Source organism: Plectropomus leopardus, chromosome 20 (assembly GCF_008729295.1).
Source record: "Plectropomus leopardus isolate mb chromosome 20, YSFRI_Pleo_2.0, whole genome shotgun sequence".
NCBI classification, from domain to species: Eukaryota; Metazoa; Chordata; class Actinopteri; order Perciformes; family Serranidae; genus Plectropomus; species Plectropomus leopardus.
Window position 1 is genome coordinate 2,355,457 of NC_056482.1, and position 18,694 is coordinate 2,374,150.

An 18,694-nucleotide genomic window follows, 5' to 3' on the forward strand; every position below is an offset into this window, starting at 1 on the left:
TCTGTGATGGTATGGGGGCTGTTAGTGCCCTTCGGCATCATGGGTAACTTGTATATCTGTGAAGGCATCTTGAATGTTGAAAGATACATGTTTTGGAGCAACAGATGCTGCCATCAAAGGTAGCGTCTTTTTCAGGGACGTCCCTGCTTATTCCAGAAAGACAATGAGACACATTCTGCACATGTTCCAACTGCATGGCTTCATAGTACAAGAGTGCAGCTATTAGACTGACCTGCTGCTGTCCAGACCTGTCTCCCATTGAACATGTTTGGAGCATTATGAAGCACAAAACATGACAACTGAGACCCTGTACTGTTGAGCTACTGAATTTGTATATCAAGCAAGAATGGGAAAGAATTCAAAACTACTCGTTTGTGTCCTCAGTTCCCAAACACTCACTGAGTGTTGTAAAAAAAATGATGTAACACAGCAGTAAACATGCCACTTTCCCAACTTTTTCTGAACTCTGGAAAGCTATTGTGCTATCAGTCATTATTTTATTCAAGGTTAATATTATGAACCCGTCACCCTACTTAGAATCTACCTGGAATTTTGATTGGACAGCACAGCACCTTGCTGGAAGGCATCATGTTGCTTTGCAGCAAAGGTTGAGCCTGGTTCCACCTTTTTGCTTGACTGCCCTTGAGTTTCCTTTTAAAGCAGCAAGGGCTTTGCAATAATGACAAGAACTGGTGTTTTTCTGCTAATGCTAGTCAGAATGCAGCAGCACAGTCCATGCGCAGCCACTTATCTCTACCACATTCCATATTAGTACCTGTTTCAACTCTCTTACCTTCTACTCTCATAACTGTTAAGGGACGGTTCGCACAGCGGCCTTATGGAGATATTAGCTTTGTCCTTTGAATTCCTGCTACAGAGTCAGAGCTGAAATGTAAGCTGTGAAATGTGCAGTGTCATTGAGGTTAGGACTAAGTAATGCAGATCTCCTTTCAGCTGAGATCTTTGTTTTGCATTTCATTGAGATAAGCGATCAGTAAAAAGCAGAGATATGCAGAGGTTAGTTTGTTCCGGCCTTTTTTTTTTTTTTTAATCTAAATGTAGTAGCCCTGTTCAACTGTTATTTCTTAGCTCTAGTTTATTTATCTGGTTCACTTGGTCCTGGTGGCCTTTGGTTCCCTGAACAGACACAGTGGAGCGTCATTAATAATAAAATAAGAACAGATTAGTCAATCTGTTTAAAATAAACACTGTGTTTCAATTTCAACACAGGAGAGTGGATATCTTCACATCTTGAGATTTTAATAGAAGTAATAATAATACATTTTATTTATAGGGATTTTCAGGAAACTCAAAGACACTTTATAGAAGTCAAAAAAGGTCATAGAATAAAATACATCAAAATACATGTGAAAATACACATAATATTAAAATTCATATGACATTGTGATTTGGACTGGGAGAGGTCAGTGCAGTCCTGAATGTGTTTGGGGACAGAGTTCCAGAGGACGGGGCACGCTATAGAGACGGCTCTGTTGTCCCAGGTTCGGTGCTTGGTCCTTTCTGTAATACAGTCTGCTGGAATGCTATTTGTTTTTTGTTCTATCACAAATACTGTATCATAATACACGTTCAGGGTTCTTGCTCCACTTACTAAATTAGGCCCTTATAGATACATAGATAGATAGATATATAGATAGATAGATAGATAGATAGATATACTTTATTGATCTCAAAACTGAGATACATAACAAAAGATTTTCCTTTGTAATATATAATCAGTAACAGATGTACTACTGATATGAGACTGATGTTAGTGCCAGTGGTGGAAACAGTACTCAGGTCACCAGGAAGAAATAAGTCTTGAATCATTGTAATGTTTAATGTTAAATTGTCAAATCTGTAGAACAAACATTCAAACCTGTATTGAATATAAGCTAAAATTGTTTGTGAGCCAGTTAAACACATATTTATCTAACATTCTGAGTAGGAATGGGAGTTTCAAGTAATTCCCATATTTGCAGACTTACATAAAATTATAGCTCTTGAATACTCCAAAAAAAAAAAAAAAAAAAAAAAAACTAAATGAATGCAAATTTGCCACAATACAAACAACCAGGCTTTAAGAAACCTATTAAACCATAAATTAAAAGAAAGAAAAATCTCCAAACTTTCTGTCAGGTTACACACAGCACCGAAGAACTGTCCATGGGGTTAGGGGGGCAGCGCATCACTTTGCCAGCTGGAATCTTGTTCTGGTCAGAGATCCACAGAAATCCAAAATCTAGAGCTGCGGTCGAATACCTCTTTTTGCATAGGAAGGTTCCTAAATGAGTGAAATGAACCGTAGTACCTGAACGACTGCCATGATAAGAGCTGTTCCAATTCTCCTAATATTAAGGATCAATGCATCAACGCTTCCTTTGTAATCTCCTTTAGCATAGGATACACCAGACCATCCTTTACCAAAGGAAAGGAGAGAATCCGCCCCACAATTCTTTGCGGCGACAACTTTTAAAGAGACACGCGACATCGGCCGCTATTTGGGGAATCAGCTGTTTCATGACATCACAGATCCACAGTCTGTATGAGCCAAAAACAACTTTAAAACATGATCACATCAACATGGAGCTGTTTACTGAGCTGTGTGCTGCTTCTTAAGCTGTTATAGACACAGGCTTATAATCAGATCTTTGCCCTGAATTTAGGCTATAGGCCTATATTTATCAAAAAACATATTTGTTATTACATATTAAATTATTTGTTATATATCTTATATTCTCATTTTGTCATTATTTTCTTATCTGTTATATATGTATTTAATATTACTACTACTGAGTGTTCTCTCCAATAGAGCTTCTAGCAAAAATATAGTGACAATAAACATCTGTAGCCTGTAAGATCAGAATCAACACATTAACCACAACACGAGGCAATTCAATTCATCACGTTTGAAACATAAGAATGATCAAACACGTCTTACATATTTTCATATTTAGTAGGCTTTTTTCACGAAATCAAGTAAGGATTCATGACGATAAATATGAGGGGAAAGGAGAGTGAGTGTGAGTAACCATCTCATGTGACAACGTTATATTTTACTTCTGTGACTGGCAGCCTATATTCCTCTTTTTTTTAAATCTCACCTTGGTAATGATGTAATATTTTTCACCTGGTTGTCCGCATTTAACCTTTATAAGGTGCATTAAACAGCGTGGGGAGTCCGCATGGAGCGAAGTAGGCCTGATTAAGATAATAATAACAATAATAATGATAATTATAGCCACAATCATAATATTAATACTCAGAGTTTATGGCACACTATTTAAAACCAATCTAGTGAGGATGTGCTTTTTGTAGTCCATCATGTGGACATTGTAATCTCATCACAGCAGACCCACGTCAATAACAATCGCTGTAGATCATCGCAGAGCCGAGGAGAAGTGCAGTCAGATTCTCTAAACACCGCAATCGTGTTTTCCTAAGTCCTTATCAATTCGTCTTCACATCTTTCCTTGACCTCGTGACGTTTTCTCTGGAGGTTAAGGAAAAGTGGTTAGGAAAGGAGATTATTTAAACTTTTCGACCGCAGCCTAGGTCCCAGGTGTCCTTGCTCATCAGGAGCTATTGGGTGCAGCTGTTATGTTCTCCCTCAGCTGCTCGCAATCAGCCTGGCTGGGAGGCCCTACAGGGAGGCTGGCGTTTCCCTGCTCAGCTGGTTATGTGTCTTTAGAGAGTCAACACCTTCTGTTTGCTTTCTGTGTTTTTTGTTTTAGTAGAAATAAAATTTGAGTGAGTGTTGGAAGTGTGATTCTTCTTTTGGCCATTCAGTAGCTCTAGTCCTCTTCAGCTATACTTAAATTTTGGGAACAATTCTTTAATTTCTCTGTCATTATGAAAGAGTCAGTAGGTGGCTGTGGGGAGTTTTATTCCCACACCACTTTTTAGAAACCAAAGGGCCTGATTTTGCCTTCACCCTCTTGTACATGTGCAGTATTTTGTTAGTTTCCCAAACTGCAATCAATGTCCTTCAGGTTTTGTTTTCTGGGGAATCGTAACAATTCCTCAGTGCAATTATTTCAGATACAAACATTGAAATATCAACCAACGGCATCTGTAAACATCACAGCATATAAATAGACAACAGTAAAATACATGTAAAGTCAATGAAAGATCAGTAAATCTGTGCTATCAAGGTAATCAAAATTAGTTATCCAGTTTCACAACTGTTAATTTTTGCTAACATCCATCCCTTTTCTCTTCAGGTGGAGCATATTACCTGATTTCGAGAAGTCTGGGCCCAGAGTTTGGAGGTTCTATTGGTCTCATCTTTGCCTTTGCCAATGCAGTGGCTGTAGCCATGTATGTGGTGGGCTTTGCTGAAACTGTTGTGGAGCTTCTTGCTGTAAGTCTCTGTATGCCTTCTGGCGCTTTCACACAGTTGATTAGTACAATGGCATCTCCTGTTGGTGCATTTTCACCACCTCCACTCCCCTGGCTACACCTGAGATTTTCCTTCCATCCGTCCATCTGAATTCTGTACCGAAAAAAAATCCACTTTAAAAACACTCACTTGATTTGATGAATGAATACTTAAAGGGATACTTAGCTGGTTTTCAACCTGCTTTGTATCAAATCAATGTGGGTAATATATGGAGATGAATTATGGTTAACTTTCTCCAGGCTAACCAGTGCCTGGATAATCCCTCCTTCCCCCCCGGTGATAGACCGCCAAATGACGTAATTTACGCTGTTTCACTGGCTCTTGGAGCTGTTGCTCAAACTACAAGCTGTAGTTCCACATTTGATATTGCCCAGCAACCGCTGTCAACCCCACTGCCACCACCACATACTCAAAGAGTATACAGCTGATCAAGAGACAAACCTGCCCCTCCCTCTGTCTCTCTTCAACTCAGACTGAAGTCTGATCAAACAGTAAAACTAGGCAGTACTGATCCAATATAAATCACTTTTAGCCTAAAATGTTTTCAGAAACGTATTTTAATGCCCCGTTTCACCATAATGGTAAGAGTTAGTACAGGAAGTGGGTGCCATACTGTTTCCTGACCAGTGAAAACGGAGGCCAAAAATACTATGATCAAATGGTGAAACTAAGCAGAGCTGATAAATTATAAACCAAGATTCCATTTCTGAGTTCCATATTTCTCTCCTCTAATGTTTTCAGAAACATGCTATAGCTTTCTGTTTAACTACAATACAAGTTCCAGCTGGCTGCCATTGTCTCACACAGACAATGTTGCATTACGCCATCCCCAAATGCATTTTGGTAGTTATAGTTTTTATACCTTTTGAGCTAAAGCACTGTTTTCCCTGTTGTTTTCTCTGGTCATGTAGCACCAATGTGAAAAGTATTTGTTCCTTTCTACTGCAGAGATGTCTTACTTTTATGTGAGGACTTTCTTTATCAGTGAAATACCTTACGCCTCACTTTATCTTTAGATAAACTGTGGAGTGTGTTTTTGATCAAAAAGGGGAATGTGGATTTTTTATCTTTAAAACCTTAAAATTAACACGAAGAATGATTATAGCCCACAGAATTCGTTTCAGTGTTCATATGACACTCTTAAAACTGTGAACCTAACCTTTAGGGTGGCGGCAGCAGGTAGCTGTATGTCAGCTGCTGTGCATCAAAGGAAACAGTGGAGGTGGTGGCCAACACCACTCACTATATACTGCACCCAAAGAGAAAAACTTACCGATTGACTTACTCAAAGAAAGTTAAAAGTAACAGTAGTTTGACCGGGGCAGGTTGTTTCCATCTCATCTCGCTGTCAGTGTTTAGGCAAACCTGATGAGGTTGCTGTGTGGCGCTCTTTTCAGGATTTTCTTGTTTTAACATAAAGACCTGGGGTTGAAAGAGGAAACTTCAGGATTTTGAATTGTAGTTTTAGTTTCATTGGGAGCTCCCAGTCATGGGACTTTTATAGGAACTATTATTTGGACTCTTTTTTAAAATCAAGTAAAAACACCTGTCAAAAAAGTCCACTGTTTGCACCTTTAGGAATGAGCAGTTCATTGTTAAACTCTTTAACATGTCCATCTATGTCTCTCAGGGAGTGGATGCCATTATGACAGATGAAATCAACGATATCCGTATCATCGGGACCATCACAGTCATTCTTCTCCTGGGCATCTCTGTGGCAGGAATGGAATGGGAGGCCAAGGTATGAACAGGGTCCATCTCATATTCACTGTCAGCTAACATCAACTGATGTAGAGGATTTCAAATGTCAGGAGAACTGACTCGGGACACACTATGATCAGTCATACGCAGGTTGAAGAGATCCATTGGGACTAATGAAGTGATTAATATGCTTCTCTGCAGGCCCAGATATTCCTGCTGGTTGTCCTCATCACAGCCATCATCAACTACTTCATTGGCACCTTCATTCCTGTCCAGTCAAAGGAATCTGCGGGCTTCTTCGGATATGACGGTATGACCAAAGATGGATTTGTCAAGGGAAACTTCTTGCAGCCAGTTAACTTGATCAGTGCTGGCACTTGAGGCTTTGTCAGCTGGTTTATGGTGACTGAAACTCTACTTTCAGGTGCAATCATGTGGGAAAACATGGGTCCTGACTTCAGAGAAGAGACCTTCTTCTCTGTCTTTGCCATCTTCTTCCCTGCAGCCACTGGTATTCTGGCTGGAGCCAACATTTCAGGAGACCTTGCTGTAAGTCACTGGAATTATCAACCCTTTGAAACATGGAGTTACACCCCTTTTTTGTGCTGCTTTCTGACGCCTTTCACAAGTATTTAACCATTTGAACCCTGAGCAAATTGGTGTGATTTCTTTCAAAAACATGAGGAAAAAAGTCAATGAGCAACTTGGCAGAAATGTTTCACAGATTGCAAGAAATGAATAGTCAGAAAATTATTTCAAAAAAACTTGGGAAATATGTCAAGGAAATAAAGGCAAAGCTACAGGGAAAAACAAATTATATACTTGTTTTTCAAAGAAATCAAGCCTATTTGCTCAGGTTTCAAGGGGTTAACAACCCCCCCTGACAAAGAGATGACCTCAAGGGGAATATCCTTATAAAAGAGATTTGTCTAAAGCTGTCACACCAAGTTCTTGAAATGTGAAGATTCCTCTGCACTGCAGGATGTGAGTGGCTCTCATCGTTTACTCTGTTGGGAATACAAAGTGAATAAGCAGATGCTCTCCATTGTGGCAGTCAGGGGACTGATGACATCATCTTTACTGACAGTTGTCAGTAATCTGTTATCTTGATTGTTGCAGGACCCACAGCTCGCCATCCCCAGAGGAACCCTTCTGGCCATCTTGATCACAGGGATTGTGTACTTGGGTGTTGCTGTGTCAACAGGTGCAGTGGTGCCTCCTACATGTGATTATGTGTAGCTTTAAGAATGTGCATGTTGTTAACAGAGTTCTGCTGTGTGTACGTGTTTGACCCCAGGCTCCTGCATTGTGAGAGATGCCACTGGGAATGTTAATGACACCGTCAGCTCTCAGTTCATGAACTGCACTGATGCTTCCTGCAAGTTTGGCTATGACTTCTCATCATGTAAGAGTGAAAAAGGCAGCTGCCAATATGGACTCCAGAATGACTTCCAGGTATGAAGACAAGGTCTGAAGAACATCAGGAGACAAAGATTAAACTAAAAGCATTGGTTGATGGATGAAAAAGTCAAATGATTAAAATTGCATTCAATATTTGTTTCAGGTGATGAGCCTGGTTTCTGGTTTTGGGCCCATCATCACTGCTGGGATCTTCTCTGCCACCCTGTCCTCAGCTTTGGCCTCTTTAGTCAGTGCACCCAAAGTTTTCCAGGTAAGACCCCACCTGAACTACATCACGGTATCTCATGAATCACACTAATGACAAGTGAGCTATGAACCTATTAATTTGGATGGTAGTAAATTTAGTAGCTTTTGACTCTGAACAACTGCAGCTCTCCAGTTCCATGTTGTTTTCTGTTTCCGCAGGCTTTATGTAAGGACAACATTTACCCCGGCCTGGGTATGTTCGCCAAAGGCTACGGCAAGAACAACGAGCCCCTCCGAGGCTACATCCTGACCTTCGGTATTGCTCTGGCCTTCATCCTCATAGGTACGGCTGCACACACTTAACATTTATACTCTGACAATGAAGCATTGCTATTGTATGACATCACAAGTAACATTACTTAAACTAGCCTGAAAGCCTTGAGGCTATAGTAATCATTAAGAAATATTTGTAAAAAACCTCTTAATTCAGATTTTGCAGTAAAACTTCATTTCTTTTGATTGTGATGTCACAATAATTTCCAAGACGTGTCCAGGGAGGAACAATGGGCCTCATTCACCCTAGTCTTCCTAAGTTTTTTGTGTTCTTAAGGTTCTTAAGGACCAGATGTGTTTGCACCTGGGTTCTTGTAATGATGAATCTCACTGTCCTTGTACAATGACTGTTGATCCTAATTAGCATAGGTGAGTGCCCTGAAAATCCCCACTGAAGGCCATTAGACTGCAATGCCTGGGAAAAGCTGAGAGGAATTAAAGTCTGAAAAGGAATTTTTTTAAATAACTGCTTTTATTAAAAATAATAAACAAAATGCTATTGATTTCAAAATCATTATTGTAATATAAATCCTTTAATTTGATGCAAATAAAGAAAACACAATAACCTGTAATTATACACAAACATGTTACCACAAAATGGGCATAAGAGTGCTTATGGGTGGGTGCAGATTCTGTTCTTACCTAAGAACAAATCCCAAATGACAAAACACTGCTGAAGGTCTGAATCTTCTTCACTACATAAGTGGGTTTTAAGAATAAACTTCTTTTTAACAGCAGTTGATGATTGGAGCCTGATGTAATTTTGTACTAAGTATTGTAAAAATAAAGACAGTGTCCAGTTGGAGCATTTACAATGACTTTATTAATTAATTTAATCAATTTGTATATCAATGAATTGTAAAGTTTCCAGTGATAAAAGAGTATTTACTTTAGTGTGAATGGAACAGTTGTTTCACAAATATTCCTATGTAGCCTATAATTACCAAGAGTACCAAGAGGCTCAGTTTTTTCTTGAGAACTTGCTACTAAAATATGATAAATTATTAAATAATGATAGACCCCTAAAATAAAGCACTTTTGGTTTTGCTGCTCTTCAAGAACTTAGTGCTTAGCAGACTGAAAAGTTTTCAATCTTAATAGTAATGCCATGACATTAAGATACTAGGATCAAGGGACATTGGGATTGATCCTGCAGAGACAATAGGTAAAGTGCAAGTGCAACTTGACTTATAGTTCTGACCAAAGTTGTGCTGGAGGAGAGATTCTGGACATACTGACCGGTTAGTTATACCGAGGTGTCAGTTTAACTATATCTAATGAATATAGTATAACTCATCAGTTCTTTTCCATTATGACTCAGTTGAATCAAATAAAAAGCCTGAAAGGACAAGAGGACAGGACATTTGTCTATTGATCTTTATTACTCTGTAAAGCATTTTGAATTGCCCTGTTGTATGAAATGTGCTCTACAAATAAAGCTGCCTTGCCTTGCCTTGGTCTGTTTCTAAAGGGACTGTTTTTATGTTTTCTTCCTGCAGCTCAGCTGAACGTCATTGCCCCTATCATCTCCAACTTTTTCTTGGCATCATATGCCTTGATCAACTTTTCGGTGTTCCATGCCTCACTGGCTAACTCACCAGGTAAGATCAAAATAAGAAGCCAAATGTGCTAATCCAGAGATGATGATTACAGAGGAACTTATCAGACATTCTTTGTATGACTAAGAGCGAGCGGCTCATCAGCTGTGGTGGAGTCCCCACTTATATGGTGTTCAACATGATGCTGATGGAAAATGAGGGTCTCAGAGGAATTACTTTGAGGCACTCCACAGTTCAGGACATGTTTAACTGCTCAAAGAGCTTAGAGGTAATATCTTATAGCTCATGAGGCAGGTCCTATCCTAACCTGCTCACTGAGAAGCTTTCAGAAATCAGAGGTGGAATTAACAAATTTTCTGGGATTATTAGAGAAGCAGTCAGATGATCATTTACATTTTTGTTTTGTTAACAGGATGGTTGGTCAGTGTAGTTGTTAATGTGTCAGTGTAAGCCAAGTAGCAAATTCTCAATTGTAGTCCATTGGCCCTATGTTAAATTAAATTATCAACTGGAGTGGTGCACTCTGTAAAGTGCAGATCTCTGCCAGGTGACTACCTGAGCTGATTACGATCACTAGATAATTCTTGTAAACCAGCAGACACACCACGCAGTGCTTTTTTAGAAGCATCCCTGAGGTGAATAAAAATGCACGCCTTGTCTATTTTTGATGAAGCCATAGTGCATCGCACAGGACAGATGGAGTTTATCTGCTAACAAGCACTGTATGTGAAAATTGAATACAATTTTTACAAATTATTACAATGAACGTATTTTTCATGACTAAAACAGACACAAATCTTTGATCCATGACTTTCAAAGGTGGACTTTCAAAAGTGAAACAGTATTAACTCTGCAAGCTACAGCACAACATAGAAGGAAATAATGACAAAAAACAGAATTAAACCAGACAAAATAAATATGTGAACCACAGAGCCTACTGACTCACCGATGGTAAAAGCACAATTGTCTGAGAAAAAGAACCAAATCAACAAAACCTTCAAGTCTACAAAATGGAACGCTCCAGGTCCGGTTGGACATGTGTAAGTATGCCTGTGTGTTTGAGCGACTGTCTCTGGGGCTGGTAAATGAAGCTGAAGCACTGCAGCCTGTGCTTCAGTCACCTCCTGCTACTCCAGTCACTCATCACTATATAGTTGCGTTGAAATAAGTTTGTAGAGAAGTGTGCAGGCCACTCTTACTGCCACATCACCTGAGTCCTTTGATGCGATTGGCTAAGGCATGACGAGGCATAAAAGTGGTGATCATTAAAGCTTGTAAAATGTAGATGACATCATTCACTGTTGTTTTGTTTGGCCTTGCTGTTTATGGTGAGTCCGTCACAGTGAACCAGGACAACTGAGGTGAGAGGCGGACCACCACTTATAGACAGCTACACTGAAACATCCCAATGTATCAGCAGTTTTTTTTAGGTAGCACTATCCATCTTTGCAGACACTTTTAGTTTTATTTGTTCAGATTTGGGGGTATCTGCCTCTATCCCTGCTTCCAATTCAAATACACTACAATGGATTTTAGTTTGAGATACAAACAGAATTGGAAACAAACCCATCTAAGTACTTCACCAGCCACCAGAAACAAAGTTGCTATGTCTTTTTACAGTAAAGATCTATAAATTTGAGCTGGTATTAGCAGGCTTCTTACTTTTAGCTGGTGCAGATTATCACTTAGCAGTTGAAAGGATCAGATTTGTTTCCAGAAGTCATTTAACAAAGATCAAAATGAACCAGTGTTGTGGTGTAGTCAATGTTCTCTGTGCCAGCCAGGGTCACAGCAGGAGTCTGTAAAAGCTCTCTGCCATCAGTAATGGACTGTGTGTTTTTCACAAGCAAAGCCATGAGTTGCCTTGACTGCAATGATTGAACTGATGCATTACAGCTTCTTCATAACAGCTAATGAAATTTTGTTGTGTACATTTGTACAATGATGGTAAATGATTCTATTGTACTTTAATATATTCTATTCTATTATTTTCTATTCTATTTTATTCTATTCTCAGGAGCGGCCTCATCTCAGTGATAAATTAAACACAACCTATGTAAAACTGTTTGCTCCATTAGTAAGTTTACAGACATGATATTAAAGAAATCACACTGTTATATTGTTTATTACGTATGCATTTTGACTTTGATTTAGCACTGTGACTGAGGCTACTTTTAAATTGTCAGAGCCTGACATAAGGACAAATGCAGGTTCAGCTGGCTTACATAAATCAAATTTTATGCTTTAAGCTTGTACACTGGGCTTGGCTGGGGAAAAAAAATAATTATATATATATATATATATGTATATATATATATATAGAGAGAGAGAGAGAGAGAGAGAGAGAGAGAGGGAGAGTGAGAGAGATGTAACATCAGTAACATCAATAAGCAAGATGAGATTTCATTCACCTTGGCTGGGATTCAGGGTGGAAGCATAAATGTATTTGTTTATAACATTTCTGTATCAAACCTGGACATGTGAAACCATGTAGTAGAAACGCGCCTTATGTGTGTGGTTGGATCCCACTGTTGGTATGTAAGAAAAGATTGACATGTTTGTTATTTGGGCGAGCTGGCCCTTTAGACAGTAGATATTTGCTGAATGAAACACATATACAGTAGTTGATCTTTTTATTGAGATCTATGCTTTTTTTCCCCCACAATACCAAAGCTCTTGCAGAACTCCAGGTACAGATTCTCTGTCTGCTTCTAATTCTCCGAGCAGGTCATATAATTACACGGACTTAAATGGTACATGACTAAATTAGAAGCAAGCAGTAATACATTTATTAATTTTACTGCCTCTGCAACCCCAAACTATTACTTCCCCTTTCTGTGTCCTGACCTGGGACACATCCAGGCCCTGTATGGGGCTGACAGGAACCGCACCATCAATGTACCCTTTATGTCCTGTGGTTAGACTTTGTCATTGTGTAACCACACACAGTCTGAGTGTATCCCATCACTAAAATCCTACTAGTCTAGTTTCTGTGGTACCCAGTCAACAAATGTGGTTTCTATAGCTGGTATAACCTCCTGGTCTCTGGTCCAGTCTAACAGGCTGCTAACTCCCATTCTTTAACCCAAGCACATCCAACTTCCACTGTAACTTTATTCACTCTCTTTAACAGCAACATTTACTAGTTTCAGACCATGTAAATAATGACAATGATTGGAAACAGTTCCCATTCATGGAGGATGACCGCAGTTTGTCCTCATTTTTAGTCTTTGGAATAATAGGCGGAAATTAATTTGGTCACAGTTAAGGGGTTTGACAAATCTGACTTCTACTCAACCTTAACATGAAGTGCATTTCCTCAGTTTACCAAAATTATTAATTTTACAATCATGATGATACAGATAGAGTATGTGACAAGCACTCAGAGTTTGTGTTTTTAAATATCACTAGCCTTTCATTGCGGTGTTTTGACTTGTTTTCATTGATTGGTGCTGCAGGATGGCGCCCCAGCTTCAAATACTACAACATGTGGGTTTCTCTGGCTGGAGCTGTGCTGTGCTGCGTGGTGATGTTTGTCATCAACTGGTGGGCTGCTCTCCTCACAAACGTCATTGTTCTGGGTCTTTTTATCTATGTCAGCTACAAGAAGCCAGGTGAGTTACTGAGCAACACTTCTTATTTATAGCCATTCTTTACACAATGAAGGGATTTCAATCGATGGTGAACCTCAGAGTAATGAAGAAAACCTGATACTATAGTGGCTTTAACCCTCGGATCCCTGAGCAAAATGACTTGATTTTTTTTCAAAAATATGTGAAGGCAGTTAGCAACTTGAGAAGAAATTACCTCAAAATTATCAAGAAATGGGTAAAAAGTAAAAAAAAAATACCTGAGAATTAGTTATTTTTATTGTATTTAATAGGGGGAAAAAAAGGAAATCAAAAAAAATAATCAAGTAAATGACCTTTGATAAAGTGTAAAATAATTCTGTAAAATGATATTTTCTCTGGCTTTCTTCTTTTTTCCCTACACATTTCTCCATGACTTATTAAAAATCATTAAACATAGCTTAACCAAAAGTGAAAAACATTCACTGTCCAACAATTTCAGAGTCATGAGATGGTCATGATTTTTTTATGTTATGTGTACTAAATAGTCTGCAAGTAGTTTATTTAGTTTAAAATTATTAAATAATTAATTTTTTTTTGGGTGAAGATGTTTTTAGGTAAACAACCTTTATTAATTCATTCAGGAAATCTGTGGAGTATTTGGTCAACAAACAAATATTTGTGTGTTTGAATTCTGCCTTATTCTCACTGCATGGTTTGGCCCAACTTGACTCACTTTTGGTACCACCAATTTACGTACAAGGCAGATTTATTTGTCATTTGTAACTTTTTTTTTTCTCTATTTTGTTTTCGGCTGCTGGTAGTCCCCCATCAGTGAAGGCAGGGTTCTTAACTTATCATCATGGCAAAGTGCTGTGACATCATGTTGGCAACACTTTGTATTGCTCTGTCCAGTTTAGTGCTTTCTGGATCCTTCCATCAGCAACCAAACAGGAACGTCTGTGCTCAATTGAGCATGGTGGTTTTGCAGGATGCTGTTTTTTAAAAATTTAGGTCAAGTGAATTTTTAAAAATTTCAATTGCTGCTGACAGTAGCTTAGCTTTCCAAAGTAGCTGCTCTGTGTAGGATGTCTTGTGTCACACAAGTTATAAGCCACTCTGACCAATTAGTGATCTATGTTTTTAGTATCAGCTCAACTCAACTGAAACCTCAATGTTGGTGGTACCAAAAAAGCACCAGGCACCAGCCACATTCAAACCAAAAAAAAACAAATGCCTCCAACCTGGCTGACCTGAGTTGAGTTGAGTGTGCCGTATCATGCACTGGAAATGGCACTAATATATCATGCTGTAACACGACCCTGAGATGTCCACCCCCAATACATACCCATGCACCTATTCAAACAAAGCTGGCCTTGCAGCTCTGAACACACACCTGTGTGCGCACTCAGTTTGACATACAGCTACACACACACACCCGAGGTGTTCTCTTTGGTTCTAACACCACATGGGTCAGATGGCCTTTGGCCCAGCAGGACGACCCATAAACACACCTCCCAACTGCACTTTGTATTTCTGCCTGCGTGCATCCTCCCCTCCAGATGTGAACTGGGGCTCATCAACCCAGGCTCTGACCTACCACCAGGCCCTGACCCACACTCTGCACCTCAGCGGCGTGGAAGACCACATCAAGAACTTCAGGTACAAAACACAAACAAGCACCACCATGTACAAACTCCACATGCCTGTGCTTCAGACACTCTCCAGAAAGTCTCATGAAAGGATCTGATCAGACTGAGTGGTTATGAGTTCTGGCAGTGTATGTTAATATTTTACTACACATGTATTACTGTAAGTTATTCCCTGAAAATTGCTTGAGGCTTATTTTGTCGTGTATTTAGCGGCATAGGGACAGTTTGATGTGTGTTAGTTGGCCTGCTTGGTATGGTTTGAAAAAGTTTCATATTGGTGGCATTGCAGTACCAGAGTTTCTGTGCCAATGCCAAAACAATGCTTTTTTCAGAGTCGTTAGTTTGGGTAACATTACAGTGGTATAACCCTTTTCAGTATAAAAGAATGTGGCAGCTGCTTGATGCATCAATATTAAAGAGTTGGACTTAATAAAACAGTGTAAAGTTGTAAAAGCATCCTGATTTAGATCAGACACTTTCTGATCACAGAATAAGGAAACAATCCTGAGACAAGCGTTAGATAACATTTTGTACCACAGACACATTTTGGTTAGCTTTAATAAAATAATAGTTGTGATACTTTTTACTTTCTCAAAAGTGGTGGCACTCACTGTGTACAGACTTGGCTACAAGTCAATCAGGACAGGAAAAAGCCACAGAGAAGAAGCAGCGGAGTATTTTGCGCTGTGACTAAAAAACTGAACTTAATTTGGGGAGATATGCTTGAATCACTATTACAATTATATAGGATGTTTTCCAATATGGATTTAAGTTTAACTAAAATAATCATATCATGAAATGCAACACAGTTGGTGAAATTGCACGTTTTTTGCAGTATTTCTCACTGACAGGTGTAATGATGGTGGAGGGGCACACGTCAGTATGCAAACAGGTGTTTAAGGGTCTTTTTAAATCCATTTATGGTGGAATGTGGGTGTGGAAATGAGGCATGTGCCCATGGGCCATAATGATTGAGATTTATAAAACAGAGTGAGGTGGACACACAACTTTATAAATACAAAAGAACCAGTCTGCACATTTCTGCCTCTGTGCATACACACACTTTTAGTTGCGGATCTACCTAGAGTTTTATCCATCTGGCCATCATGGGTAAACTTCACTATTTTGATAGTTGAGTGAAAGCTTGCTTGGAATCAGTCATTTACATAACAGATGTGTAGAACAAGAACATGATATGATTACACTGGCAAGATGTTATTTCCCTGCAAATTGCGTGATGCTGAATATTTTATCCCTTAGACCTCTTTGTGTGGTGCGACCCTGGGATTACACGTATTTCATGAATCATTTGTACACTTTCACCATCCCACAGTAATATGTGGAGGTGGACACCATGGTAAACAAAATCCTCCTTCAGCAGGTTCTGTTATTTCTACATGCACCATGTTCCATGTGTTCACTCCCTGAAAGCCTGCACATGTGCTGTCTTTGACGATGATGACATGGTGATAATGTGCCATTGGACTGTTCCCATGGCAGCAAACAAAGCAGGGGATTAAAAGGCATCTGATGGTTTCTTCAGAAGGACTTGTGTGTCGCTCTGAGCTCCCTCTTGTCTCTTCTCACTGCCTTCATTAAATCCCATGGTGCTTAACATATTTGCTTTGATGTGCGCTACTCTGTTCCAGTCTTTTTTTGTCCTGCTAAGAAGACCAGAGGTCACTGTGAAGGTCAGAAGAAAAAGTAGCTGCAGATTTAAAAACTAGTAATCCTGTAAATGTCCCGGCAATGTCAAATAGCTTGTTTATACAGTGGAACAGTAGAACAGCGGAACAACAGAGCAGTAGAGCGGGACACAGATGCTGACGTGTTGTTTTCTCTCTGATGTGTTTGACTTCAGACCCCAGTGTTTGGTGATGACTGGTTACCCAAACTCTCGTCCTGCTCTTCTCGATCTAGTCCACAGCTTCACTAAGAATGTAGGTCTGATGATCTGTGGACATGTTCGCACAGTGAGTACATATTGTCTTCTTTTTGCCTTTTCTACACATTCAAACACACAACACAACACAACACAACACAACACAACACAACACAACACAACACAACACAACACTTCCATGACTAGATGTGTGACTGTATGATGGCAACAATTTTTCTTGCATGCCTTTGATGAAGATATCAAAAAGGAATCCAAAAACAGAGGAGATTCTGAAGAGCTCTCTGTTTTAGCACAGCAAAACTGTAAAAACCAGGTGTTTACAAACTCTTAAACTATCAGTGCACAATAATCTCAGTCTCATTTGTCTGGTTGGATGCTCAGTATTTTCTAAACATCCAGCTGGTTTGAATCAACCCTTCAAAACACCAAACTCACACAATAATGCCAACAAACAACTGATCAAGGCTGTCGAGAACCAGCAGCTCCTGTGTTCAGTGAAGTAAAATGACTGATTTTGTCATGGAGTCTGGCTTGAAGAGAGCAGAGATCAGTTTCACTTTTAGCTCTCTCCTGTCAGAAAGAACTGTCTGTTAGGAAGTACTGAACATCCGGCAGGATAAGTGAGACTTGAATTATGCTGCGCGAATTGTGTGAGAATTTGTAAACTGATGTTTTGATTTACTTTTGCTGTTGTTAAAGTGGTCAGCTATGACTTTACTCATCAAGAATTTCCTCACTGTGCTTTCAAACCAGCGATTCAATAAATGGAATTGCAGCATCACAGCATGAGGTCTGTGTTGGTGTGTAGAGAGCTCAGGAACATGTGGATGATGTGGAAACATTAATACCACTGCCACATTTCATGTGTTTCATATTTGCGACGATGTTGCTAAGTGAGGTCATTATTGTTGTCACGTTGTCATAGTGTTTACACTGAATGGAGCATCTTGTTTATTTTCTCTCACCTATTGTGTTAATGCCAATCAAGTCACTTATCCATCATGTTTCTTGCTCTTAGCTACAGTCAGTCCGCTGTCATTCAGTCATCTGACAGTATTACACCTATTTAGTAACAATTGTAGCCTATAGGATTTTTACATTTGATAACAATGTTGAAGGATTTTTAAGAAATGTAATAGCATCGTATTGATTTTGATGTAAACACATAACACAATATAATGAATGTGTTTTTTTAAGAATGTTGACTGAGATATGTATGCTCTGTGCTGGATATTTTACAGTTCAACTGAAAAATGTTATTAGGTTGACAAATTGTGTCATGGACATGGTGTTTTGAAATGAACTCAACACATCTTTGGCATGTCTCTGCTGACATCTTTCTCTCAGCTGACATACGCAGCATGTAGTATATAGGATAATAAGTGAGTGTTAGCTAAGCTGATTGATTGGCCAGGGTCGGATTGGACTATCAGGGTGTTTTGCATTGTAACATAACCAGCTCTAAATTTAGGAACAGCTGCTGCAACCAGCTGCTGATCAATATTTTCTGGTATTGCTTTATGGATTTTCATTGTTTATTCGACATCGTCCCAGCGGTATGATTTCTTACCTGTCTTTGCTCTGGTAGTAGTATAACTCTTGTGTGAGTCAGAAATGAGCACATCAGTGAACCTCAGTGTTGGTAAGGTTTATGCATTTGTTCCACTTCTATATACACGATGTAAAAAGCCTCTTACAAATCCCCTGCCAAACCTAACTGCTTCACAATGGAAAGGCCATTTTGATTGGATGAATGCAGCCTCTGTGCTGTCTGGACGCTCTCTGGCTCAGTGGAACATAAGTGGCCCCTAAGCAGCCCCCCTGCCTGCTTCTATTGCTTCCAATTGGATTGGTGTAAACATTCTCAGCTAATGGCATTGCAGTTTCCTGGCTGGAGAGCAGCTCTGTGAGCTCTTTTCCTCACAAACAAACAAAGTCCCCGCTGAGGAGATTCAGAGCAGAACAGG

General features: G+C 39.4%; 1 protein-coding gene across 1 annotated transcript in view; it reads left to right on the plus strand.

Annotated features, from left to right (window-relative positions):
- The window catches only part of slc12a2 (solute carrier family 12 member 2), a 99,057-nt gene that overhangs the window by 45,867 nt on the left and 34,496 nt on the right, over nucleotides 1–18,694 (plus strand). The window contains exons 5-16 of the mRNA XM_042509081.1: nucleotides 4,224–4,363; nucleotides 6,033–6,143; nucleotides 6,305–6,413; nucleotides 6,528–6,652; nucleotides 7,223–7,307; nucleotides 7,401–7,558; nucleotides 7,668–7,775; nucleotides 7,931–8,054; nucleotides 9,544–9,645; nucleotides 13,062–13,217; nucleotides 14,735–14,834; nucleotides 16,686–16,797. Of these exons, the coding sequence (XP_042365015.1) occupies nucleotides 4,224–4,363; nucleotides 6,033–6,143; nucleotides 6,305–6,413; nucleotides 6,528–6,652; nucleotides 7,223–7,307; nucleotides 7,401–7,558; nucleotides 7,668–7,775; nucleotides 7,931–8,054; nucleotides 9,544–9,645; nucleotides 13,062–13,217; nucleotides 14,735–14,834; nucleotides 16,686–16,797 (1,430 nt within the window). The remainder of the gene's footprint in view (nucleotides 1–4,223; nucleotides 4,364–6,032; nucleotides 6,144–6,304; nucleotides 6,414–6,527; nucleotides 6,653–7,222; nucleotides 7,308–7,400; nucleotides 7,559–7,667; nucleotides 7,776–7,930; nucleotides 8,055–9,543; nucleotides 9,646–13,061; nucleotides 13,218–14,734; nucleotides 14,835–16,685; nucleotides 16,798–18,694) is intronic.